General features: G+C 42.5%; 1 protein-coding gene across 1 annotated transcript in view; it reads left to right on the forward strand.

Annotated features, from left to right (window-relative positions):
• Positions 1 to 1,017: 1,017 nt before the first annotated feature.
• Fshr (follicle stimulating hormone receptor) overlaps positions 1,018 to 26,859 on the forward strand; it is a 181,873-nt gene continuing 156,031 nt past the window's right edge. Inside the window, exon 1 of the mRNA XM_059248382.1 lies at positions 1,018 to 1,252. Within this exon, the coding sequence (XP_059104365.1) occupies positions 1,095 to 1,252 (158 nt within the window). The 5' untranslated portion in view covers positions 1,018 to 1,094. The remainder of the gene's footprint in view (positions 1,253 to 26,859) is intronic.

The raw sequence follows: 26,859 nt of genomic DNA on the forward strand, positions 1-26,859 counted from the left end.
TGTGTGTGTGTGTGTGTGTGTGTGTGTGTGTGTGTGTGTGTGTGTGTAACCATTTCCATGAGACAAAGCTTGATACATACAACCACAGTATTGAAGGTAATTTTAGCAGGTAGTAAGTTGTAGGCATGATCTTAGAGACGTGTATGCTTTTTCTTCATAGACTCTGGGTTGAAAGAAAGCCACTTCACTTTTGCCAAATATTCCACAAACCCCTTATTACTGAGCTTGAAAATGCCACTGAAAATATCAAGGGTGTCACCCACAAGAAACATCTAAAATTAAAAGTATAGACTCGATAAATTTATTAGTGCCGGCTGCCCAAAAAGGAAGGACAGGTTTTCAGAGTCTGGGAAGGAAAGACAAGAGAAGCCAGAAAGACTAGGCATGACTGGTGAACACCGTGATATTTTCCATAGCCTTGTAAGCAGCAGCTCATGCCTGAGGTCACAAGGTGAGTTGTCTCTGCAGAGAACTGTCTGTGACCATTGTCTCCCACCTGCAGAGACCTGGTGCTTCCTAACCCGCCTCCCCAAAGTCTGCATAATGCTAGTTCAGGTTGTTAATCAAGTAAGAAAGAGCATCGATGGCCAGAGCCCAGATGCGTGGTTTGTGTCAGGGTGGTCACTGGAACACTGTGATGCCCAACACTGAAGATAGCTCCTGTCCCCCTCGTGCCTGTCCCTTCTTAGGGATGTGTCATATGGATGTCCTTTAGGGGGAGGGCCAATTATGTCACCGAGGAGAAGAGAGTGGTGGCCAGCAGGGACCCCGTGTGCAGAAAAATAATGTGAATTACTCCAAATGTGCACCAAGGTTCCATTTGCTGTCATTCTTGGGTCGAGGAATAGAAACTAAAGTCTTGAACAATAAGGGAGAAGGTGAAGTTGCTTCAGAAATCACTGCTGACACACATTAATTTTATTTGCCTGGAAGTGACAAAAAAAATAATAATTAAAAAAAAAGCATCCCTTGGTGGGTCATGTGACTTTGCGTGTCCTCCAGACAGATCTCCCTTGTCCAGCAGTGCGGAGGAGCTTGCGAAATCTGTGGAGGTTTTCGCCGCCCCTGCAGGAAGAAAACAGGTGGATGGATAAATGAGCATGGCCTTGCTCCTCGTCTCCTTGCTGGCATTCCTGGGCTCGGGGACAGGATGTCATCACTGGCTGTGCCATTGCTCTAACAGGGTCTTCCTCTGCCAAGACAGCAAGGTGACGGAGATTCCGTCCGACCTCCCCCGGAACGCCGTGGAACTGTGAGTATCACCGCGGGGACAGCTGTGCGGCTGCCATTGGTGCGCCCAGGACTATTATTATTTTCCTAGTAGACTGACATCGGCCGGGCTGAACTAGTTCTGTCCTGACCAAAAGCTACAGAAAACAAACTCCCCCAGACAGACGCTTCTGTCCGGTGGCTGTCCAAGGCGCACTGGTGAGAGTTTATACTGGCATTTGTCAGGGAAGGCCAGCGTGGAAACCAAAGGGGAGTAGTTTGGGGGACACCTTTACTCTAGGGCTCCACACTCCCTCCAGACGCAGGAAAGGTGAAAAGGAAAGGAAAGTAGAATTGGGAGACCTTCACCTGGAGGCAAGAAGGGCTAGCCGAGGCCAGCTGTACACACACCGTGGATCTCAAGGCAAGGGCGCCCAAGCCTGGGGCTTTGGGGACAGCCGCAGGTAGTTCCGGAGTTCTGGGGTTCCAGAGTTGTTCTTAATGGAGAAAGGGAAGCTTGAGACGTGTGGAAAGAGGGTGAAGAAAAGAGGAACAGCTGAAAGAGAGAAAGAAAGCAGAATAATAAACAGCAGGGAAAGTGATGCCAAGTCTGGATTCTTTGCTGAAATTCATTTAAATTTCATTTAAATATGAATTAATTAAAATTAAATTTCATTAAAATTTATTTAAATATTAAATAAAAAGTATTTAGACAGGAAGTAGACATTTGCCTAGAACTGGGCAAGAACTGGGACAGATATCTCAGCCTCTCTCTTTGCTTTGCAACGTGGAATCCAGTGGCCACACACTAAAGACATTTCCAAACTCTCTCAGCCTATTGAGAAGGAGCCAGAGCATATGAAACAGAGGCTCAGGCGCACCCACTCAGCGCCTGAGTTCTTTCCTGGAGCCCCAGCCCCGGGCTGTGTGATTGCCCAGGTACTGAGAACCGCAAGCGCGCCTCAGACAGCAAACAACCTCGGGTTTTTCTCTCCAAGCCAGGACTGCGACTCTCAGATTATCTCTCTAGGATAATGTTTGGAACTCAGCCCTCTCGGGTGACCTCTGGAGTCTACAGCACTGTGCAGAAGCAGTGGCTGGGAGAAAGAAAACATTGCCCAGCTCTGTTTTGGCTACACTGCCCAGATGGGGCAGCTGTCTTGATTACACTGAAGGATGTGCTGTGCACAGACAGTCTGGTGCATGAGGTCACTCTAAAACAGGGCAGGCCAATGCGCCCTTAGCCCCACGAGTTATCTGCAGCTCAGGCTTCAGGCGCTTACCTTCCCTGAACCTCTACTTCCTACTTCTAAAGTGATTTTAACACTTGCTTGAGTGACTGTGACATGTGGCATAGATCCTTTCCTCTCCACACTGATTCCCCTCTCTCTGGGTCTCCTCTACTGCCTCCCTGTGCCCTCGTGGGCCAAGCAGTGGCATTCAAGTTTTGAAGGAACATCTATAGATTTAATTGATGAGTAAGTAGTATTCCACTGCCCTCCAAACTCCCTCCCAGGCCTAGCTGTCTTCTGGCTGTAATTTCTTCCTAAGAAGAGGATTTTTTTTTTCCCCTTCTGCATTGAAAATGTTGGATAACAAGAAAAATAAAAAGGAGGAATGAAGTAGGAGAATAAAGGAAAGAAAAAAGGAAAGGAGTAAGGAGAGATTGGGCGAAATACGTGTGCATGATTCAGAAGGACCAGCAATATGACTTCTTTTTCTTACACTAAGGTATAAATAGCTAAAATACATGCTTTTTCAAGAGCATTTCATAGCTGAAGAAAAAGCATGAGGTGGTGAAATTTTATAGAGAGTGGGAGAATGTTACACAGAACAGCAGAAACAAACTTCATCCTCTGGACTCTGGACAGCCCTAATTACATGTACACAATAGAGGAAATGCATAAAATTGAAAGGGGCAAGACAAATGCATGCGGACTGTTGGCATTCCCTGCCCCCATCGCTAAGGAATGAGCCTGGTTGTTTGGAAGCTCTGGAAACTGTGGTAAGATCCATCCTCTTTGGAGGCCTTAAGTCACAACCTACTAAGTAGGTTAGCAATCTTCTTGCCAAAGTGCACCGAGAAAAAGAAGCTATAATAGAACAATTATTTGAGGAGTGTGTGTGTGTGTGTGTGTGTGTGTGTGTGTGTGTGTGTGCAGAGAAGAAGATAAAGCGTCAAGAACTGACATTCTGTGTGAATGAACAATTGTTTTGTTTTGTTTTTCTTATATCCTTATAAGGATAGACTTAGGGTAAAGTGGAAATTTGGCAAAAGGGTGAAATTGTGGGCTCTGCCTGGAATTTCTCCTTCACCTGGCAGTGTTCTGAGTTGGGGTAATGACGTCAGTGACCGTCATGTCGGGGAAGGCTGGGTCAACCAGCTGAGCTTCACTGACGACAACGTGGAAAAGCTGCACTGCTCACCTGGAGGAAAACACCTGTGGTCCTCCAGGTTTGCAACAGTTCCACTTCATGTCACGTATGTGCCACCGTTACCAAAGATTACTACTACCCTAAAATATGCACGTGCTTGTATGAACAGAACTCAGAAGGGCCACGGACAAGCAAGTGGATTCCCTCTTCCAAATGGCTCCTGCTGTGTGCTTTAGGTCTTGGATGCAGGGCTTCACTAAAAATTCACAGTGCAAGTTCAAGGGTGGCACAGTTGTTTTGCAAAAGCATAGAAAAACTGGACAGCTTCAGCAAAAGCCTCAATGCTGCTCGTCTGTGACAGCGAGAAGAACCAAACCTAAGTCTGCTTTTGTATTTCTGTTGCATTCTGTGGAAAATGTAGACTCTTTACTGTTCTCCTGGGTAAAAAATACCGATATGCTGTTCTTAGAGTCTGGACTAGGGGCCAGCAATATGGGTCATTCAGTCTCTTTTGCGCTATTCAACTCAAGTGTGGTGGCGTAAAAGCAGACAGAGACAGCAGGTAAATGAAGGAAATTGTTTGCCCTCACAAAACTTTTTTGTGCCCATGCTGAAATTTAAATTTTATATCATCTTTACAATACAAAATCTTTTGATTTTTTCCCAAATGTGTAAAAAAAAAATGTGGAGCATGAAAAAATTTATAGTTCATGGTCTTTGAAAAAGCAAAATCACGAAAATGTTACTTTGGTTGTATGATAACCAATTTGGCCCAATGTAGGTTGTCTGCCGCCCACTCTTGCTTTAACTGAGAGTTTCTTCTGAGTTGAGAGAATAAATTGAATATAAGTGGTCTAGGAACTTGAAGCATGTCACCGCAGAGAGAGCACTAAACTAGGCAGGGAGAGCCAGGAGTTGGGGCCACGCAGAGCCGGAGTTACAGGGTCATCTTCTAACTGATTCTGACAAGGATAGAATATTAGTATCTCCACACTGAAAGACCCGAGTTTAAACCAGAGCTGTGCAAATAACTTCTTACTCTATCATCTGTGCTCCCGGCTAGATGATGGAAATGACAGTGTGTGCCTACCTCACGGAATCGCTGTGGGGACTAAATGAGACAATGCCAATAACAAACAGCAGCTTGTCTCCGGGGCTGTTCTTGGTCATATTGGTGATGTTAGCAAGTGTAAAATATTAGACAAAAGCCACTTTCATGCGCAAGGCTCTCCTGAAGATCGAGTCAGTAGAGAGGAATGAGAACGCTCTGGAAAACTGATCGATTTTTATAGCCAGTCTGTAACCTCCCTGTTGCTTGGGAGTGATCACATTCCAGTGGAGGCAGCACTTCACCTTCATACACTGAGTGAAAAAAAAAATCAGTATTTCTGCAGCCTGTCAGTGTTTGCCAAGCCCTCGGAAAGCAGCTTCATTCTGATCACCATGAAAGCAACCGTGATTTCTGCCTTATCTCAGAATCCGCTTCAGCTGGAGGCGGCCATCCAATCCAGAAAAGTCTCTTCATTCTTCCTGGATATGAAATTCCTGGGGAAAAGAGTAAACACTTATTCTAGGTCCAAGATTTTAAATCTAGGACACACTATGGATACAATCATTTCTTTTTCTTTAGCACACTCAGATGACTTTTAGTTAAAGGGAGTTCACTGACACCATTCCTGGCTTGGGGGATGTCCAACTGGACCCTACTGTAAGCTGACTGGATTAAACCCTCTCCTCACAGTATCCATAACTGGTTGCAAACTCACTTGACTAGCATTGACTTCGAATTCTCTAATTCTCTCTCTAATTTTTATTCTCTTTCTTGGCCTTAGATTCCTTGTATGACTGCCTGGCTTAGCTTGTTCTCTATACCCCACAGCCCTAGGTTATTTTTCAGTTAGGAACAGGTTTTTCTGGCTCAGTCTTAGCTCTGATGGGGCATTTCAGCGTTCTGTGCAGAGGGATGCCTTCGCTATGCCAGTGAGTTGTGATCTCCAAGTAAAATAATTCTTCATGTTTCAAACACAATTATGGAGCTTTTTTTCCCCTAGGAGCATGCCTGGGGGTTAGGATCCCATAAAAGATATGTTGGGAAAAGCTCTTCTATTCAACTGCCATTGCCAGAAAGAACTCCTTAAGTGTGAACCATAAGCAGGACTCCTGGCTCCTGATTCAGTACTAATAGAGATAAAACCTTCAGTGGGTTTTCACTGTGTTGTGCCCAAAAAGCAGCAGTTGAAGGCTGTCTGCTCTTATAAACAAGGTGACTCTAATCCATAGACTATAACCATCATGGAAGTTTCAAACTAGTTTATCATTTTGCAAACTAACTTCCTGTTGCTCACAGTGAGCATCCTCTTTCCATCATCTTTAGCCTTGAATCAAAGTAATAGCTCTCCAAAGTCTGGCTTTTCTGTTTCCTCATTTACCCCCTCTAATAAAACCTTCTCCTTTCCCAAAACCAAACTGCTCAATTGTCATTGCATTTCCTCTGCAAAACGCCACCGTCACCATGTTATGAGGCCCTAGTTCAAAAATAATCCAACAGTTCAACAGCTTGCTTCCCTTGTGGACTTATAGCTCCCCATCCTCTGGTGGATGAGCATACTTCACAGACCGTAGGGTTTCCCTCAAACTGCATCCCTACCTCTCTGTCTTTATATCGACTCTTCAGTTGCCCTTAGCTTCTTCTTGTCCTCTTGCTATGCACACTAGTTAACATGGTCACACATCAATTAAATCTATAGGGGATGTTCCTTCAAAACTTGGATGCCACTGCTTGGCCCACAGGGGCACGGGGAGGCAGTAGAGGAGACCCAGAGAGAGGGGAATCAGTGTGGAGAGGAAAGTTTGTGTCTTTCATGAAGTCATCTGTTGCTACTCACTCTTTATTTAATCTTCCCTTCATCTGAACCCGGGTGCAGCTCATTTCACACTTAATCTTGCTTTGCATTTAATTTTTCATGTGTATCTTATTTCTTCAACTGCAGTGAAAATTTCCCTTGTGTTACTCATTGCGCCTGGTTCAATGCAATGTGCATTCTGGGTCTTCAATTATGTGTTGAACAAATGATTTAATAAATCAGGCAGAATTACATCTGTTTATTTGCTCTGCTCCTCGGTATTGAAGAAGAGATTTCTATAAAGGATGATTATTGCTCTCTCCTGCAGTGAACTAGGATAGCATTTGATGCTGTTCCTGTTTTCCTTGCTTTTTATGTGTTTGTTTTACAAAAATGCCTGTATATCACTCTCGAATCCGTTAATTTATTCAGAAACAGCAAAACAAGTTGCCTGAGTTAAAAGTGGAATATTCTGTACACTAGATACGTCGTTCAATTCTTTTGACTTACGTTAACAGTGTCTGCCTCTCTGTACCCATGAATATTGAAAAGATGAAAGAAATTGCCTAAACAAAATCATTTTCAACCAGACAGAAATGTTCAAAAATTATATTTTGCCAAATAAGACCAGATCTCAAACCTTATAATACTATTCCTTAGATATTCTTTAATTGTAGCTCTGTCTGATTACCAAAAAAAAAAACAGAACTCTCTGTGCAGACTGCTCTGGGTGCCCAGGGCAGGATCACCCCCTGCCCTGCCTTATTTAGATGCTCCTTTAAAAGAAACAAGTTGTTCTGTGTTCATGCTAATCCATGGACAACCCTTTCTCCTAACAAAAACCCCTGTACCTACTTTAGCAAAAATTGTCTGTGGCCAGCGTTTGGAATTTAATTGGGCTGCAGGAGAGGTTTGTATTCCCTACAGAAGAATCAGGGGGAAATGACTAAAGGAATAGCTATAGAATACAACACCTTGAACAAGTAGAAATTACATTCCTAGGGAAAAAAAATCTTTTCAAGCAGAAGATGAACTCTACCCTGAGAATTGGCTAAGAGCTATAATTTACAGAGTCATTATCAGCAATTGAAGAGTAGGGGTTTGATAGCAGAGAACCTTCACTTGCTGCGTGAGGATAAAATGCCACTGCTTTCCCTAGAGGTACCTGCGTCCCTTCCTCAAACAAGTAGTCCATTGCAGAAGCCTACATCATAGCAAAAGGACATATGCCAGAAGATGGGAAATTCATTTCACTTTTGATTATTCTTCTCCAAGCCACTTAATTGGTTTATGCAGTCACTAAAGTTGAGTGGATATTTTTCTTTTAGCTGTTAGATTTAGACTCTCCAACTTCGTTTTATTTAGACTAGATTCTAGCTAATATATCCCCACAAGGTCAACTAGGAAAGAGAGTAATTATTTTTAATTGCCTAGGATATGATTATAATGAGATTTGGATGTTTGTTTCTGATCTGACCTCTCCCTGAAATATCTGAAAGCATGCTTTCTGCCTCTGACCTGGACATGCCATTACCTTGTTCTTTCGTATGGAATATGCCACTGATCTGCAACTCTTCAAAGAATACACATACATACACACACACACACACACACACACACACACACACACACACTTTTTTTTTCTTCAAATAAACCAACTAAGCCTTACCGTGGAACTTGAACTCAATTATATTTTTAGTATTAGGAGTGATTTGAGTTCATTCTCTTTTATCTGTTCTCCGAAACCTTTTTCATCAAACAGCAACATAAAGCCCTCACACTGAGTCCTGTTTCAGCAGTTTTGAGAAATGTACAACATCTCCATAATGCCATACTTGATGAAAAACCTCCACAAAAATAGAGAGCCCATAAGCTCCATTAAGCATCAATGAAGTAAAAGGATCAACTGATTGAAGACATCCTGGAGAAAATTTCCTAAGTAGATGCTGGGAGACTGATGTAGATTGACTCTGAGTCTCCTTCAGTTCAGAAATGCTTTCATTTTACAAATTCCATCCAGGCACCAAACTTGCCAAAATCAATGGGATTTTCTTAGGTCTCAGATTCCAAAAGCTGGGTAATAATTCTACTTGTTGGACCCACTAGGTGAGGATTCCCGTGGGCTTCACAGAGTTTTGTCATGTGAAAAGCAGTGTGGAGAATCCCCACACAGACACCTAGAATGTCATTACAGGTTGACAGGGATGTTGAACAAGAATTTGCTAAGTATCTCAGTTCTAACAGTGGCTTTGTGCCTAAATAAACAGAGGCTGAACTTTGCTGAGCATGGCCTTCCCCTAATGCCCTCTTGGAGTAAGACAGCATAGAAAAGAGAGACTCCTGCCACAGAAGGGTCACAGTCTGGAGTTCCAGACTGTCAGGAGTGGCTTCCACCACTCTGTCACCTCTGTGAAAGTCTGTGAGATTTGGCTCCAAAGACAGGATCGCATCCCTAGAAGACAGTGTGGCCTGTATTTGCCTTATACTCAGTCTGACAGTTATTCTCTAAGCCTTCTGACCCCTTGTCTCTTGAATCCCTGCACTTAGCTCTTGCCTTGACTTATTTACTCTCTGTGATTCAGTTCTCAGATTCAGGGCAAAAAGCCAGACATGTTTTGGACTCAAGTCAACACTCCTGTGTCCTCTCGTCTTTTCTGACCTCAGCTCTGTGATGCCCACACTATTTTTTCTTCTGTAGCCCCCAGATATATCTTCTATGTCCCCACCCAAACACAATTATTTTCCCCTCATCTAAATATACTCTTCTACTCCAATATTATTCAATTTTAAGACCACAAGAAAGAGGCTCATTTTTCACATGTTCTTTAACAGCAAGTATTTGTGGGTTATATGTGTGTGAGACACTCGCCACTTGGGAAAAGAATCAGGAGAAGTGGTGTCCCCTCTCCTATGAAGTTAAAAAACAAAACAAGTAACAACAATAACAGTTTTCTTCATTCTCGCCCACGACAGTCAAAATCCCCCTTAGAATAATCATTGTGGAAACCATGAACTTTATGATTTATTGAATGTTGCTTTATATAATGGGAAATGACAGACCATGAAAACTAGAAGAAATGGATCCCAGTGAAACTCAGTGAGAACAGGGCTGTTGCCTAGCACAGAAAGAAAGCTAAGAAAGAGGGACATCAGCCTGTCTACATCTTTCTTACGGACACTGCCCTCCCGGCCCCCAGCCATGGCTGGTTTCAGAAGCTGTCTACGGCCACTTCTCAAATGATCCTTGTTTAAAAGGCTGGAAAATGTTTACTGTATTTTATAATATAATGAAAAGGAGAACACGGGCAAGAAATAAAATATAATGACAAATGAACACCAGCATTAATGATAGGACTTAACTGGCATGTGTTCAGACATTAATTACATTTGACTTTAAGGTTTCAAATTCTGAAAATCACAGGATTGGAGCCTCCGAGCTTGGATGAGGGAGACTGACACAGAACTCGGGAGGAGCAGCCAGGGGAGAAGAGTGAGCGTTGCATTTCCTTTTCCAAATTCATATTTTCCTCCAAAGCTACTGTGTTCCTAAATGCTACTATATGTCTACTGGGAAAAGTTTGCCTGTCTGTGGGCTATGTATGCCAGATCAGCTCTACCACCTCCACCACCACCTCCACCATCATTACCACCACCTCCACCACCACCTCCACCATCATTACCACCACCTCCACCACCACCTCCACCACCCACCACCACCTCCATCACCACCTCCACCACCATCACCACCACCACCACCTCCACCACCACCACCTCCACCTCCACCACCTCCACCTCCACCACCACCACCCACCACCACCTCCATCACCACCTCCACCACCATCACCACCACCACCACCTCCACCACCTCCACCACCACCTCCACCACCCACCACCACCTCCATCACCACCTTCACCATCATCACCTCCACCTCCACCACCACCACCACCACCATATATGGATGCATTCTTTTCAGAGCTGGTAGTGGCACTGAACTTGCCTAACAGAGTCCATGGGCCTCCGAAACCAATACACCTTCAAAATATAAAGCGCGCTGCAAAGGGACACTGCGTACCCTGAATGCATGGGGAACTTCTCTTTCTTCTCAGTTTTAAACTCTTTTGTATGGCTGGATTAGCTTTAGACTAGAAAAGAAAAGAAAATGCAAAACAAAACAAGCACTTTCCATCTTCAGGCCACAGCATGAGCTGTATCCACAGTCACTCCCATATGCCTGCTAATGCTGGGTTTTGACCAGGGGAGGAAAACCTTTGTGGATACAGTGAGGCATTGCTCTAAGTCTGCATACTGGGAAAGGGAGCAAACCATGCAACAAGAAACATGGATTTAAGTTAGACAACTGAGACAGCAACGAAAAAAAACATAGGAGTATTCTGATGGACAGCTGAGGGGTCATCTGGAATCCTGCCTGTCGTAGCCACGCTGCTTATCACACCCCTGAGCATGAGAAGTGACAGAGCTCCTTCAAGAAGAACACACAGTCTTAGAAAGGCATTTCATTCCCCCAAACAAGTACTAGAGACGAGTGGAAGAAGAACAAACAGTTCTGATAGCCAGATAGGAGGGAGACCTACAGAGCCGCTCCCCGGAGCAGCTCTCTCAGGGAAGATTCTGGAGAGAGCAACAGTGGGGTGAGGACTGTAACACTCTCAGCAGAAGACCCAGCTGGGTCATTAAGTTGAGAGATCATCAAATCTTAGGTCTAGACTCGGGCAGGCAGGCCAGGTTCCCTAGAGAAAATCTTTCAGACGTCGTCAGTAGGGTGAAACCTTACTGTCAGCATTGTGAAGGATGAGTAAGGACTTTGGGAGGGTAACTTAGCATCTGCATTCATAACTGATACCTAGTATCCATAAATCTACAAATTCTATTTATGATCTCTAAAGAATATGCCTTCAGCACCTGTACTGCTGGCATGTACCCATAACTCCAGACACACTGGAGGCTGAAACAGGATTGCCACCCTGGGTGACATAGAGAGATTCAGTCTCGGTTTCTTAGATTATACAGCTCAGTGACAGAGTACTTTCTTAATATTTAGGAAACTCTGGCTCAATCCTTAGTACTAAACACACACACACACACACACACACACACACACACACACACACACACGATACATGAATAAATAAATCTTTGATATTTTGCTGATGTGGATAAGGGTTCTTGCCTAACAGTCTGAATGGTGTGTCTAGCTGCCTCCCCCAATCTCTCACTGCCCCGGCAGGGATTTGGGAATTTTAGACATGACCTCACTATGTAGCTCCAGGTGACCTGGAACTCACTGCGTTGAACAGACTGGCCTCAAACTCACCGAGCTCTGCCTACCTCTGATCCTTTATGCTGAGATTAAAGGTGTGCACCACCACACCTGGCTTCTTAAACTCTGCCAATCTTTATCCAGCTCATATTATTTCTACCTCTTCCCCGAGTTACCAAGAAACGCAGGGTATGGGGACTATGCATCGCAAATCCCATTGGTTTAGGAGACCATTATGCGAAGTTTGCCAGGTCTGCAGAAGCCCCCAAACAAGGGAAGGTGTGAAAGGGCCAGCTCTAATTGTGCAACCTTGGGGTGGGGCTGAGGTTCTACAGCACTAGCCAGCCCCCAGGACACCCCACAGCAGTGGTCCTGGCATCCTGTTCACCGACCTTACCACACTAATGTTCTGTGGCTCTTCTTTCTACAACCTTGAGGCTCGATACTTGAGGATAAAACTCCTCTGTCTCTGCAGTGGGGTTTCATGAGGAAACAAATGGTTTCTTTAACATCTCATCCCCACCCTGGAATGCCCATTCATTATTCAGTTACCTCAATCTGGCTCCCTCTTCATGTTTCCACTGAAAACCCTTCTTGTCACCGGGCTGGCGAATTTCTCTTCATTCTCAGTACGTTTTAATACTGTGGCCAAATTAGTTTTCAGCTTGAAACTCAAAGCTGAGTGTCAGAGGGTTGCCTTGAGATTCAAGTAACAGGTAGAGGGCCCCTCTCTGCCCTCAGGTTACAAAGCCCAGGGAGACTCCACAGAGCTAGTCACCTGTTAGGAGCGCTATTTGCTTTTGACTCCAGACCTGTTTGACTCCACGCTAGAGTTTCCCTTACATCTCAGGCCAAGCCTTCACCATCTCTGCCAAGTTCTGTACTGCTGCCCAGCCTCAGATGCTCGAGTGCACAGTCTTTATTCTTGGTCCTCTCTGCCATCATGCATCTGCATTCTCTGTGGTGAGCTCCTCTATAGCGTTACATAGTACATACATTCAGAATGTTTGTGCCATGCTCGGCTGCTTCGTGGACCCCCAGGCATGGGATACCCACCTGAGGCCTGGACCACCTTCACGTGGATCCCTCATTGGAGTCTCAAAATGAACAAGTAGAAAGGGAGTGCACTAACCTCCTTTGCCCAAGGCCCTCATGGACTCTTTTGGGCAGACTTTTCTTTCTCACCCGCCAGTTCCCAAATAACTAACACAGAGACTTAATAATTATAAATGCTTGGCTGAAAGTTCGGGCTTATTACCAACTAGCTCTTACAACTTAAATTAACCCATTTCTGTTAGTCTACGTATTGCCATGTGGCTCTTGGCTTTAGCTGTCCTCCAGCATGCTCCCTCTGCATCTCCTTGGGACTTCTCTGACTCCATCCTCCTTCTTCCCAGCATTCTCTCTGGCCCAAAAATCCTGCCTAACTTGGCCAATCAGCTTTTTAGTAACAATGAGAGGAGCACATTTTCACAATGTGCAAAAGAATTATTATTCCACAGCAGACTCCACTCCACCAGTGTCACTAAATCCAGTCTCCAGAATCAACCCATCACCAGGTGCTAGGGTTTGAGCCCCGGAAACATGGCTGTCAATTCTCCACTTCTCCATAACCTCACCACCACCAGAGCTCCAGCTGCCATCCATTTCATCCGGGCTACAGAGGAAGTTCCCAGCACTCCCCATTCTCCAGTTTCAGGTGAATCCAGACTCCACCCCAGTGTGGCGGCAAGAGAGGCTTTTCCAAACATCACAGCAGACACAGGATTTCCCTTAGAGTCAAATTTATCCAGCGCACATGTCATGACATCTGACTATGACCTTACTCTAACTGCTCGGGTGCCAATAGAAGGAAGAACACAAAATTCCTTCTCTCATAGAGATGCCGTGTTTTTCCCTGAGTACAAAGTCACTCCCTGAAATGTTCTATCTGCCTCTTCCGTAGCTCAATGCCCCTTGTGAATTGCTTTCCCATCACCAACACATTCCAGATGCCTTAGACCCACCCTGAGCCCAAACTTTTACTCGGTAGCTCTTTCCCTTCCTTTCCTGTCAAGAAAACTCCTCCTGCTCCTCTGGATAATTTCTCACTCCTTCACTCTACCCAAATGCTACTCCCAAAAGCAGTGGTTTCCAACCTTCCTAATGCTATGACCCTTTGATATAGTTCCTCATGTTATGCTGACCCCCAACCATAAAATTATTTCATTGCTACTTCATAACTGTAATTTTGCTACTGTTATGAATCGTAATGTAAATATCTGATATGCTGGATATCTGATGTATGGACCCCATCCCCTCCCTCACTGTGAAAGGGTTGGTCAACACCAAGGGTCTCGACCCACAGGTTGAGAACCTCTACATTAAAGAGTATTTCCTGACCACTCCACCACTGTTGTATCCCACGCTGCTCTAGCCTGTGATCCTCGCCATCTTTTCTTAAACTCACTGTAATCTGAATGTTTCTCTTTTCCCTTGTCTCCTACCAGCCCTGCCCCTAGAAACTAGAACTGAAGTTGCATGATGGCAAGAATTGTTGCCATGCTTGATAGTCTATGTCATAGAACAGAAACCGAATATGTTCATGAACTGAATGAGGAAGTCAAAGGCTCCTTCAAGCAAAGAATCAAACAAGATCGAATGCAACCAGTATCGACTAACTCCCAGGGAGTGGCTAAGCTGGCCTCTAACAGTATCTTACTCAATATTATCACTCTCCCCAGTTTGGAAGGGAGAAGCATGAAACCAATCAGCTAGCCCAAAGACATGCCACTTCTTGGTGTCACAACCAAAACTGGCATCATGGACACAGCAGATTTTTAAAAAAACCTTTGTGCTAAGCATAAAGAAGTACAAATGGCCTCCCTCTCTCCTGAAATCAAAAAGGAAAAGTCTCAACTCTTTATTTTTATATTCAAGACTAGAGTTACTTATATTCAAAATGCACATGTTGTCCTGTTCCCGGCATCCAGTAATCTCTCTGAGTGTTAGCACTGCCCACCTCTATTGCATCCCCCACTAGACCCAGCCCTGGTAGGTACTACCCAGTAAAGAGAGGAAAAGACAAATGAAGAATAAGTCAGTGGGGTCATGAATTAATGGAATGAGGAATGAAATGTCAATGTTATAGACATTTCTGGCAATAAATTGCAAAAATAATCAATAGTTGTTTAATGTTAAAGAGCTATTTGAGCAATGTGTGTGTGTGTGTGTGTGTGTGTGTGTGTGTGTGTGTGTGTGTGTGATGCATTTGGCAACTTTCTTTTGGCTTTTACACCTTTCTTATGAATGCAGATCCCAGAAGAATGAACTCTTGGCAGGTGGAGTAGTTGATTTTCTGCAGGCATGGAGACTTCTGCTGGAAGTGAACACTGGGTAAAGGAGAGGGATTGGAGGAGACTCAGGATTGCTAGAGCTGCTCTTTAAGTGATCCGCATACAACTAAATGAAGCACAACACTCCAGCTTTTAGGGAAGAATTATATTGATCTACTATGACTTCACCACCTCCTTTCTAAGACTTATTTCTAGATTTGGGAAGTGCACATCTGTTTTCTCATTTGGGCTGCGATTTAAGGCCTAGGCCATGGCTACTCCAATAAGCTCACTGATCACCATGTCATCACAACTTGAAAAGCATCAAGTTCAGTCACCCCCAAAATATCATCTCCATGACTTGTTATAATATCATCATTAATGAATTCTTGGACCTTAAAGATTTCCAAAATTTAAAAGACTCTGTGATTGAAATACAAAACTATGAAGTTGTGCTAAATGTGTATGTGCGCGCACACACACACAACACATGCTCATATGTATGAGTGCACAGGAATGGAGGCCAGAGGTCAACTTCGGCTGTCATTCTTCGGGTTCTGTGTACCTTGGTTTTTTGTTGGTGGTGGTTTGGGCTTTTGTTGCTGTTGTTTGTTTTTGTTTGTTTGTTTGTTTGTTTGTTTGTTTGTTTTACAGTCTCATTGGTTTGGAGCTTGATGATTCATCTAGGCTAGCTAGCCAGCAATTCCCAGAGATCCAGCCATGTCTGCCTTCCCTGTACTCAGATTCCAGGCACAGGCCATGATGCCTGGCTTTTTCAGATGTGTTCTAGAGATTGAACTCAGGTCATCACTATACTTGTGCAACAAATATTTTACCAACTGAGCTATCTCTCTAGTTTAAAATACTAAACTTATAATGCTCCACACACAAACATTTTTGTTTCTTTTTCGAGGTAGCCTTTCTATTTGGCTCCAACTGGCTGCCCTGATATTCACTATGTATCCCAGGCTGTGGCCTCTAGCATGTGACACTCCACCTGCCTCAACCTTCCAAGTGCTGGGTTTGCAGTCATGTATGATCACAACCTGCTAATGCCCAACTCTTTATCGTTTTTCAAAGTGTGCTCCTCACAACCCTAGTTTCAGCAGACATTCTACAGGAACTAAATGCATTGAAGTTTTTCTAAAAGTCAGGTTGGTTTTGAAAATGCTGCATGCTATGCCTCCAATTCTAGACATTCACATGCACATAATAAACTAGGACTCTCAAAGGAAGTCCAACTCAAATACCTCTTAAGTGGTTCATCGAACAACACTTGAAGAAGCTGTGATAGTTACATAGTTAACCAAGAATATGCTTGGCCAAATGAGCTTCCATATGTCCTCAGAGGAACTGAGGGGTTGAGAAAGGTAGTATGTAGGTGGTGATGTAAATTGACGGCAGCCACTATGGAAATCAGTATGGAGGTTTCTCAAAAAACTAAAAGTGGAACTACCACATGACCCAACTACACCATCTGGGTATACTAAAGAGCTCAAACTCCTACTACAAAGATCCTTGTACATCCGTGTTTACTGCTTCACTATTCACAACAGCAAAGATGGAGCATCTGACCAGATGTCCATCCACATATGAATGGCTAAAGAAACATCGGTGCATCTTCACAATGAAATTTTGTTCATTCATAAAGAAAAACATCATCAAGTGCTGGGAAATGGATGGGAATGGAAATCATACTGTTAAGCAAAATAAAACAGACTCAAAAAATACCATTTTCTAATCTTAAGTGCATATCCTAGACTTCAATTTATAGATATTCATTTATGTATATATCTATGTATATATGTAAGTAGATAGATGACAGGTAGGTGGACAGAGAGATAGATAGATATGGTGTAGGTCATGACACTAGAAAGGAGACCATGAGAGTGGAATAAGACATCTTGAGGAGGAAGATCAGGCAAGAGTGAACTATTTGTGACTAAAAACATTATTGGGAAACTGGAAAGAGACCATCCTGAGGAGGCCATAAAACAAGATGGGAGAATAAAGGGAGAATCAATAAGAACAACCTGTGTCTGCAAATGCTGTGATGAAACCCATTGCTCTGTGTTTTTATACACTAACTTAAAGATTAATTTCAAAAAGAGACAGGAAGGATGTCAAGCCAGATAAAGGGAGTTGAATTTTCTCAATGCACTCTGTACACGTGTGTATAAATGCCACGGTGAATTTTATGAATAGGTACCCTTGTTAGCTGGGACAGTGCCTGTCATAGAAGGTAGTCATGAAATGCTGGTTGGTTGAATTTGTGTACGTGTGTGTGTGTGTGTGTGTGTGTGTGTGTGTGTGTGTGTGTATGTGAATTGTGTGTGTCTGTGTCTGTGGGGGGTGGGGGCGCACATGCGCGCACCTGCACAGGTGTATGTAGGTCATGAAACTGGAAGGGGGACCATAAAAGTAAGAGTTTTTAAGGAGGGAAAAGGAAAGTGGAAAGGTGGTTATACAATACGAAGCAGGCAGTGGAACCATTCCCCCACCTTCCTTTTTGTTTTGTTTCAGATTTTTTATTTATTGTGACAGGGTCTCTGACTCTACCATACACTTGCTTAGGACTCTCATCATAGCACAGGATGGTCTCAAACTTGTCACGGTTCTCCTGAACACCAGAGTTACAGGTTTTGCTATGCCTGACATCCAAAATCTTTTTTTTTTTTTAATTCTGTATGGAACAAGTCTTTTCCTTTGCAAACCTACTTTGTATTTTTCATTAGATGAACTTGGCATTGCAGGTGCGACTTCTTCCCTTCCCTTGTTATAAGATTGAAAAAGAAAGTCCCATGCAATGAGATGACTTAGCTGAGGTCAGGTAGGTCACTGCAGGCATCACGTACATGGATCTGCTATTCCCAAAGCCAAAACCTTAGAGTGTGCTATACCCAAACTTCTGTGAAGGGCTTGGTGTAGATGAATCATACCTTCCCTTCTCCAAAAAACAGTCTCCTGCTGTAACCTGTACCCTTCACCTCCGCAAATCAAGAAATAACTTACAGATACCATGACCATTAGCATTCCTTAGCATTCCATTGCCATCCTGCTTCACTTTTGCCTGATTTTTGTTTTAAAGAAAGCTTTGAGATGCACTTTAGACAGCATACTGTTTACCCAGTTAACAGGAGTATCTCAACGATTGTTCCTATACCGTTGTACAGGTATGCACAACCATGACCATGGTAGAGCGAAAGACTGGTTTCATTTTGCGGTGCTGAGGATTGATCCCAGGACCAGAGACATCCCAGGCAAGGGTTGTACCACTGACTCCTTTCTCCAGATCCTAAAGCATTTTCATCACCTCCGAAGGTGATACCAACCATTCTACTCACTCGCAGCACACACTAATCCAGCTTATGTCTCTATAGGTTTTTCTACTCTGGCCTCTCATGCAAGTAGAATCACGTGGACTCCTTCGATGCTTGCATCTGTCACTTAATAGTAATTTCAAGGTTCATTTAAGCTGTTAAATTTCACTAATGGTAGACAGACTGAATATTTCCAACAATCCTCTGGGAAATGAATTCCTTTACAAACAAATTCTTTCAAGCATGGCTCCTTCTAAGAAGTCATTTCAGAGGTCAGAGACGAATATTTGTTCAGAACCCAGAATGACTCCTTCCAATTGCCTTGCAACTGCATTCCAACTGCCTCCTGCAAAATCTATCAGCCTCCGTTAGAATTTGAAAAGTGCATGAGTCTACCTGAGATTCTCTCTGAGTCCGCCATTCTTTGAGCTGACTGTACCGTGGAAGGTAATATCTTGAGATTTCCTTATCCTGACTCTTCTGGCATAGAACACTGCCTCATGAACTGGTCCAGACTGTCAGGGTCTCACTAGTCCTGGGTTGTGCCCAATATATAATTGTGTAAAAGTTGCCCCACACAGCCTCAGCAACAGGGAGTTGGATGAGAAATGCTGAAGTCCTGAAGCTTCAGATTGGAACTAGACAGAGCTAGACTGTGGTGATATATTATGTTCCCCAATATACTGTGCATCCTAATAAACTTATCTGGAGTCAGAGGACAGAACAGCCACTAAATAGACATAGAGACCAGAAAATGGTGGCACACATGCCTTTAATCCTATTACTTGGGAGGCAGAAATCCATCTGGATCTCTGTGAGTTCAAGGCCACACTGGAAACAGCCAGACATGGTGACTCATGCCTTTAATCCCAGGAAGTAATGGCAGGAGGCAGAAAAGTACGTAAGGCGTGAAGATCAGGAACTAGGCCTGGTTAAGCTTTTAGGCTTTTGAGCAGCAGTTCAGCTGAGATCCATTCGGATGAAGACACACAGGCTTCAAGTCTGAGGAAACAGGATCAGCTGGGGAATTGGCAAGGTGAGGTGGCTGTGGTTTGTTCTGCTTCTCTGATCTTCCAGCATTCACCCCAATACCTGGCTCCAGGTTTGATTTTATTAATAAGACCTGGTAAGATACTTGCAACACTAGACAGAATCTAAACTCTGCCTCTCTGAGGTGGGGAGGGGAGAGAAGCAGTGTTCTTGGTTCAAATACCGTGTGTGTGTGTGTGTGTGTGTGTGTGTGTGTGTGTGTGTGTGTGTGTGAATTATCATAAAGTTATCTAAACTCTGCCTCTCTGAGGTGGGGAGGGGAGAGAAGCAGTGTTCTTGGTTCAAATACCGTGTGTGTGTGTGTGTGTGTGTGTGTGTGTGTGTGTGTGTGTGTGAATTATCATAAAGTTTTGAAGATATATTTTCTCACTTAATTCTTACCATTAGGGTCATTTTCAGAGACCTTGAATGGTTTGTTGTTATCCTAATTATTTTCTTAGGGTTCACCGTGAGGTAGACCAGCTAGTCTCCTTGCATTGTCATACTTGAGGTCAACCCTACTACTATGTTTCCAACCAATAAAGCAAAGGAAATGTATGTTTTGACAGAAAGCAAATCAGTAAGGAACCAAGATCAATCATCCTTGGCATTCCTGCTGCGCCTTTGTACAAAAGAGCAGTTGGGCAAGCCAGAGGGAAATAAAACATTATTACAATCAAGTTATTAATCCCACTTTTTTACTTTAATGTTTTCATATGCATTCCTAGTTTTCAATAATTCTGGACATATATCCATTGTTTTACTCACTCTTTAGTTTTTCATTCTACTAGCACAGGAAAGCATTTATATTCATATATATATACATATTTATATACATGCAAGCAGAAATATCACACATAACATAACAGATTCACAAATAGTGATATGGATTCTGATTATTAAACAAACATGCATACAGATGTCAGAAGATATATTTATCGTATCTTCTGTGTATTTGTAAAATGATTGATTATTCATGAATAAGAAAGCATTTTAAAGCATACTTTTTCTTTAGATATGCTGCTTTCAAATGTCATATTTAAAATTTTGAATGAAAGCAGTATTTCAATTTTAATTGTTACCTTGCTGTGGAGAAACTCTTTCCTCTTTTTTTAATTTAAAATAGATTCTTTTCTCATACATTGCATCCTGATTATAATTTCCCCTCCCTCTACTCCTCCTAGATTCTCCCCACTTTTCCTCCCCTCTGGATCTACTCCCTTTCTTTCACTCATTACAAAGGAAAAGGCCAGGCCGGGTAGTGGTGGCCCATGCCTTTAATCCCAGCACTCGGGAGGCAGAGGCAGGCAGATCTCTGTGAGTTCGAGGCCAGTCTGGGCTACAGAGTAAGTTCCAGGATAGGCTCCAAAACTACACAGAGAAACCCTGTCTCGAAAAACCGGGGGAAAAAAGGAAAAGGCTTCTAAGTGATAATAACAAAACATGACAAAATAAAATATAATAATATGAAGCAAAAACTTTCATATCAAAGTTGGACATGGCAACCCAACAGGAGGAAAAGAGTCCCAAGAGCAGGTAATAGAGTTGGAGATCCACTCTTTCTTATAGTCAAGAGTCCCATAAAAAGGCTAAAGTACTAGCTATAACATACATGCAGAGGACCTGGTATGTATATATATGCAGAGGACCTATATATGTAGGCCCTGTGCTTGCTGCTTCAATCTCGCTCTTGCTCTCTTGCCCAGACTTGGAGTAGAGATTGAAGAAATTGAAGCATTTTCATCCCATATCTTTAAAAATTGCCCAGCAGGAAAGAATGTGGTTCTCTTTTAAGTTTTCAGAGGTTTAGGTAGAAAGAATGAAGATAATATTCAGAGTAATATAACAATGTGATAATTTTTTTTAATCTCTATGACTAAACTTACAATAAGTTAGGCCCTGCCTAAGTTTGCAACTGACTTGAATCAACACATATCTTTCAATATAGAAAAAAATTTTCATTCATATTTCAACTGCCTATAGAAACTGACTGAGATTATATTGTGCCTAAAAAATTTAAATGTGAGACCACAAGTTTCTGAAATAAAGAATACTTCCAGATAAACCTTTGAGTTTTCAGCATTGAGTTAATCAGCCTTTTACAAAATCAACTTCAATTAGATATAGAAATTTTCCCCCAAATTAACTTGAATTTATTATTTTGTTTGTTCACTCTCGCCTCTTCTTTTTGCTTAAACAAAGGACAGAATAATATATTGAAGAATTAGCATAAAAAAGAATATCAATGAGATATTCTTTAGAATATAGAGATATTCTTTAGAATATAGAGAGATTGCTCAGCAGTTAAGACTTCATACCATTTTCGAAGAAGACCCAAGTTCAGTTTCCTGTACCCATATTGTGAACTCACTGCCCATAACTACGCTTTCAGAGAATCCAAGGCCTCTGGACCCCAGAAGCACCTACATTTGTGTGTATACACAAACACACATAATGCATAATTAAAAGTTGTTTTTAAAACCTTTTTCAAAGTTCAAAACAAATATACTGACATAAGAAATAAATATAAAGAAAAATACTGTAAATTCCCTGCCTCCATTTATTGTCTTTCTCCAGATATGCCTTTGAGGCAGGCCATCCACATCAGCTAAGATCTGCCGCCCATCCCATTTTATGTCTGTGTCAGGCTGTTAAGTTCTCTCCCTTCCAATAATCATTATGGTATAAGTGACACTCCAGGGGAAATCAATTACTTTTGACTAAACAGAAAAGACTGTCTACCTCCCTGGAATCATAATTGGTGTTTTTGTTTATTCTGCTGTTGTTTGAACCTTGTTTTCACCAAAGTTGAGTAGCTTGTCTGCTGCCACCTCCAGGGAAGGCTTGCCAGCATTCAGGAACTCCCCCCTCAAGGACAGAACAATTAGACCACTTAGTTACTACAAGTGAATTTTCCAGCAACTAGCTAAACATTCTTTTCTTCGTGATTTAAAGAAAGAGCCCTTTAAGTCCCCAAGGGGACAGTGTCTTTTTCTCTCTACTAAAAAAGATGTACAATGACAGAGTGTGTTCAGATTTGGAAGAGCCTCAGAGAGGAAGATCCCCACACCTCCCTTCTATTTGTCTGAGGAATGCCAAAAGCTATACAAGTCTGAAATCACAGGAGATTATTCTGAATGAGTATAATTAACAACTCACAGTGAATTGATGAGTTATAATGAATTGGATGGCACTAAAGTGAATTTTAAGTGTGTGTTTATGAACTGACAGGTATCCACTGTGAGCATAGAAGGAAGGTGGAGTGGTCTGAATGAGAAATGTTCCCTGTAGATTCAGATATTTGAACACTTGCTCCCCAGTTGGTGACACTGTTTGAGGGGGTTATAGGACTTTTTGGATGCTGGGCCACGCTGGGGGAAGTCCATCCATGGGTGCTGGGTGGGCTTTGGGAATTTACGGGTTTGCCCCACTTCCAAGCTGCTTTCTCGACTTCCTGTGTAAGAAGATGTGGCTGGACAGCTGTTCCAACCAGCTGCCATGCCTTCTCCTGCACTTATTGACGTTTCCTCTGGAATCATAAGCCAAAGCAAACTCTTCCTTCTGTAAGTTGCTTTTGGTCATGGAGTTTTATCACAGAAATGAAAACATAACCAAGACGGAAGGCCAGAGTGTTGTCTATTCACCATATAATCAAGGCCAGAAGTTGGAATGGCCAGGGTGTCAGACTTCTTGGACCTTGAGGAAACTGATATTAAGTGACTTGGTTAAGGACAGGCCAGAAAGCAAGAGCTAGCTGATGTTTCTTGGGTCTTGCCTGGCCCCCATGGACCCACAGCCACTTATAAAATAATCACTCAGAGCCTTAATATTATTTATAACTGCTCGGCCATTAGCTCAGGTTCATTACTGAAGAGCTCTTACACTTAAATTAACCCATAATTCTTATTTATGTTTAGCCATGTGGCTTGGTGCCTTTTCCCAGTTCTGCTTTGCCATCTTGCTTCCTCTGTGTCTGTCTGGTGACTCCTGACTCTGTCCTTCCTCTTCCCAGAATTCTCCTGGTCTGCTCGTCCCACCAATACTTCTGCCTGGCTACTGACCAATCAGCTTTTCATTTATCAACCAATCAGAGCAACACACATTCACAGCATACAGAACGACATCCCACAACTCTTACATCTTAAATTAACCCGTTTCTATAAATCTATATTTTGCCACGTGGCATATGGCTTACCGGTACTTAACATCTTGCTTCTCCTGGCGGTGGCTAGCAGCATCTCCTCAGCCTCTTCCTCTTCCCAGAATTCTCCTCGTCTGCTCACCCCACCTACACTTCCTGCCTGGCTACTGACCAATCAGCTTTGTATTTATCAACCAATCAGAGCAACACATATTGACAGCATACATCCCACAGCAAGCTGAGACTAAGGACCTAGTAATGCAAGCAACTCATTGTTCTCAACAGTACTGAGAACACACTGTGTGTCAGGCTCAGTTCCAAGTACCCTTTTATCCTGAGTTCTCATAGTGACCCATAGGACAGGACTCTCAACTACCCTGTTTTCAGCTGAAGAAACTGAGGCATGCTACATTCAAGTAACTGACTCACCCAAGAGGAGCAACCGGGATGTGAAGTCAGTGACAAAGACTAGAAGATGTTTCCCTTAAACTTTTGAAGACATCATGGGCAGTGGAAGAGGAGTTTATAGCCTGTCAACTTAAGAATTTATGATTTATTACAAAAGAAAATATCAAGGGGCAAAGGAAATGGGAAAACCAAAGAAATTCTTTTTACTTGAAATTGTAAACTTTTCCAATCTCCTGAACTTAACTTTTTAGAATATCCAGATTTCACACATCTCAATTCCCTGCAGTTCTGCCTCGTTGGAATCTGCTAGCTCATGCTGTCCAGAGTCTTATAGCTTGCACTGGGTTCCCATTTCTGGAGATATCACAAAATTAAAGCTTCTAGGAGTAATACATAATCTCTCATTTGTATTTATCCATTATTTTCAAAACAACTTCACGATAATCAAATGCTCAGTTGTTGTCTCAGGTTCAGAGGCATTATCAATGTTGGACTCTATAATATATATTATATATACTATATGCTAACATTATTCATAACAATATAATTAATATTATATATTATCTATATATATATATTATAATGTCCAACACTGATAAGGATACATATATATATCCCACCCCAACAATCCTCATTGACTAAAATTAGTGTGAAGGCCCAAGCTCCTTCGGGTTATGAGCACATTGAAGTTATTTCTTGATACGTTCAGATTTTCTGGAGTGGTGGTGGAAACAAGGAGACAAAAGACAGCTCACAGTCCTCTGATGTCAGTAATGTGATGTGAGCGAGGAAGAAGAGGCTGTTTCAAGGACGAACCCAACTCTGTCCTCAGCAGTCAAACGGGAGGTGATGCTACTTTCTAGATTGTATGAGGGATAGAATGGTAGGAAGAGAAGGACAGTAAAAACAGGAGTACAGCCTGGGACACAAATCTGAGATGCACTGGAAGATCACTGGAAAGTCAGTCAAAGGACCTAGGGTGATAGATGTGTTCAAACCATTATCTTCAATGAAAGTGAAAAATTAGGACTATGAAGGAGTTATTAATTAGTTAATGTTTGTGATCTGGAGTTTCCAGATGCCTTCCATCTTTCTGAAAAACTGGGTAATATCATATTACATTCTAATCCAATATCATTTTTCATCGTAATTCTTCAAAGATTAAGGCGTCTCCTGTCCATTTGCATAAGTTGTTCCAGAAGCTTGACCTGTAAGCCATGTGCATCTAGAAGTAGATAGCCACACTTTGAATGTTACCTGAAAAGTAGCAGAAGACAGTGCAGTGCTTCCCAGGATAGGTATTCTTGGTTGAGAAACTAGGAAGACAACCAATGACAGGTTCTTTATGTCTCTTGTCTTCTGTAAGCATTGGTCTGAGAAGAATGCTCATCCTTTGTTTTCCTTTTTCATATGGATGTACAATGAGACATCACTGGAGGCCTTATTTGCATTATTTTTAAAGCTTTAGTTTGGTCTAAGATTTAAGTTTATGCCATTCTTTTTTCTTTTAATTTTATTTAATCTTTCAAAATTCCATTCATGTATATAATGTATCTTGATCATATACATACCTTCCATTCCTGCTTCTAACTTTTCCCAGCTCCTCTGTCATATCTCCCCCTGAAACTTCATGTCTTCCCTTCATCATATATATGGTATATATGCATATATTACAAATATACATATATGCATATATATACATATACATATCCCTCCGAGTCCATATCATGCTGCCCATATGCACATACATAGTCATTGAGTCATCCAGTGGGGCATAGATAACCTACCAGTAGCCACAATCCTAAAGAAATTAGGCTCTCCTCCTCAGCAACCTAATTGCCTGCCAGTAGGTAATGAATTAGAGGTGGGGGTCTCAGAAGTCTTTTCCCAGTCCATGGTGGCTTGATCTTATGCAGACCTTGTGTAAGGAACTAAAGTTGCTATAAATCCATGTGTGCAATACCCATGCTAAGTTGAGAATAGCATTTCACAGCACTCCTACCCAGCCTAGGACTCATGTTCTTTCTGTACCCTCTCCCACAATGTTCCCTGAGCTTTGGTGAGGAGGGACAGTTAGTATGGATGTCCTACCTACAGCTGAGCACTCCCAGTCACTTATTTTCAACACTCTGAATGGTAATGCATTTCTCCAGTAACCATTACCCACTGCAACTATTGAAAGTTTGGAGCAGCACCAATCTGGATACCCACACAAATATTTAGGAGACAGTTTGATAATGGAAACAGCTAGAAAACAGCATCAATAGGTTCTTGCCTAGCTCTGCTTTTTGACCATGTTTAAAATGCCATGCATTAGTTCCCTCCCATATAACGGGCCTTAAATCCAAACAAGAGTGCATTTGGTTACCCCCATAAGCACCTTGCCACTGCTGTTACAGTGGGCACATCTTGTGTGGCAGTCAGTATTGCAGCATGCCAGACCCAGTGCTGGACAAGGCCACCAATGTCTTTTTCTCCCCAGAATTCTGCATAGTGCCTTCTGGCTTTATAAAAGTTAGCAAACATGGAGTTTCTGGTCAGTTCAAGATTGATATCTCTATGTCCCACAAACTATAGTGGGTAGTGTCTTCATCAATAAAGTTAATCTAGTTATGGTGGATAATCAAGAGCAATGGCAAAGCCCTGTATTGTTACAGATGTCTCTGGGCTCTGTCTGGCCAACAACTTATAAAGATACATTCCATGCATAGCAATGAGATATTCTCTTAATTATTCACATCTTCTGGAGGCAGCCTTGTTCACTAATGCATAATCCTTCTATTCAAACACATTTTAAATAATATATCTGGGGACTTGAGAGGTTCCCTAGTGGTTAAGAGTATGTAGCTCTTGCAGAAGACTGAAGTTTAGTTCCCAGAATTCTGTAACTCCAGCTCCAGGGAGGTCTGATGCCTCTACCTCTGCTGGTACCTGAATATA

Source organism: Peromyscus eremicus, chromosome 22, assembly GCF_949786415.1.
Source record: "Peromyscus eremicus chromosome 22, PerEre_H2_v1, whole genome shotgun sequence".
Taxonomy (NCBI): Eukaryota; Metazoa; Chordata; class Mammalia; order Rodentia; family Cricetidae; genus Peromyscus; species Peromyscus eremicus.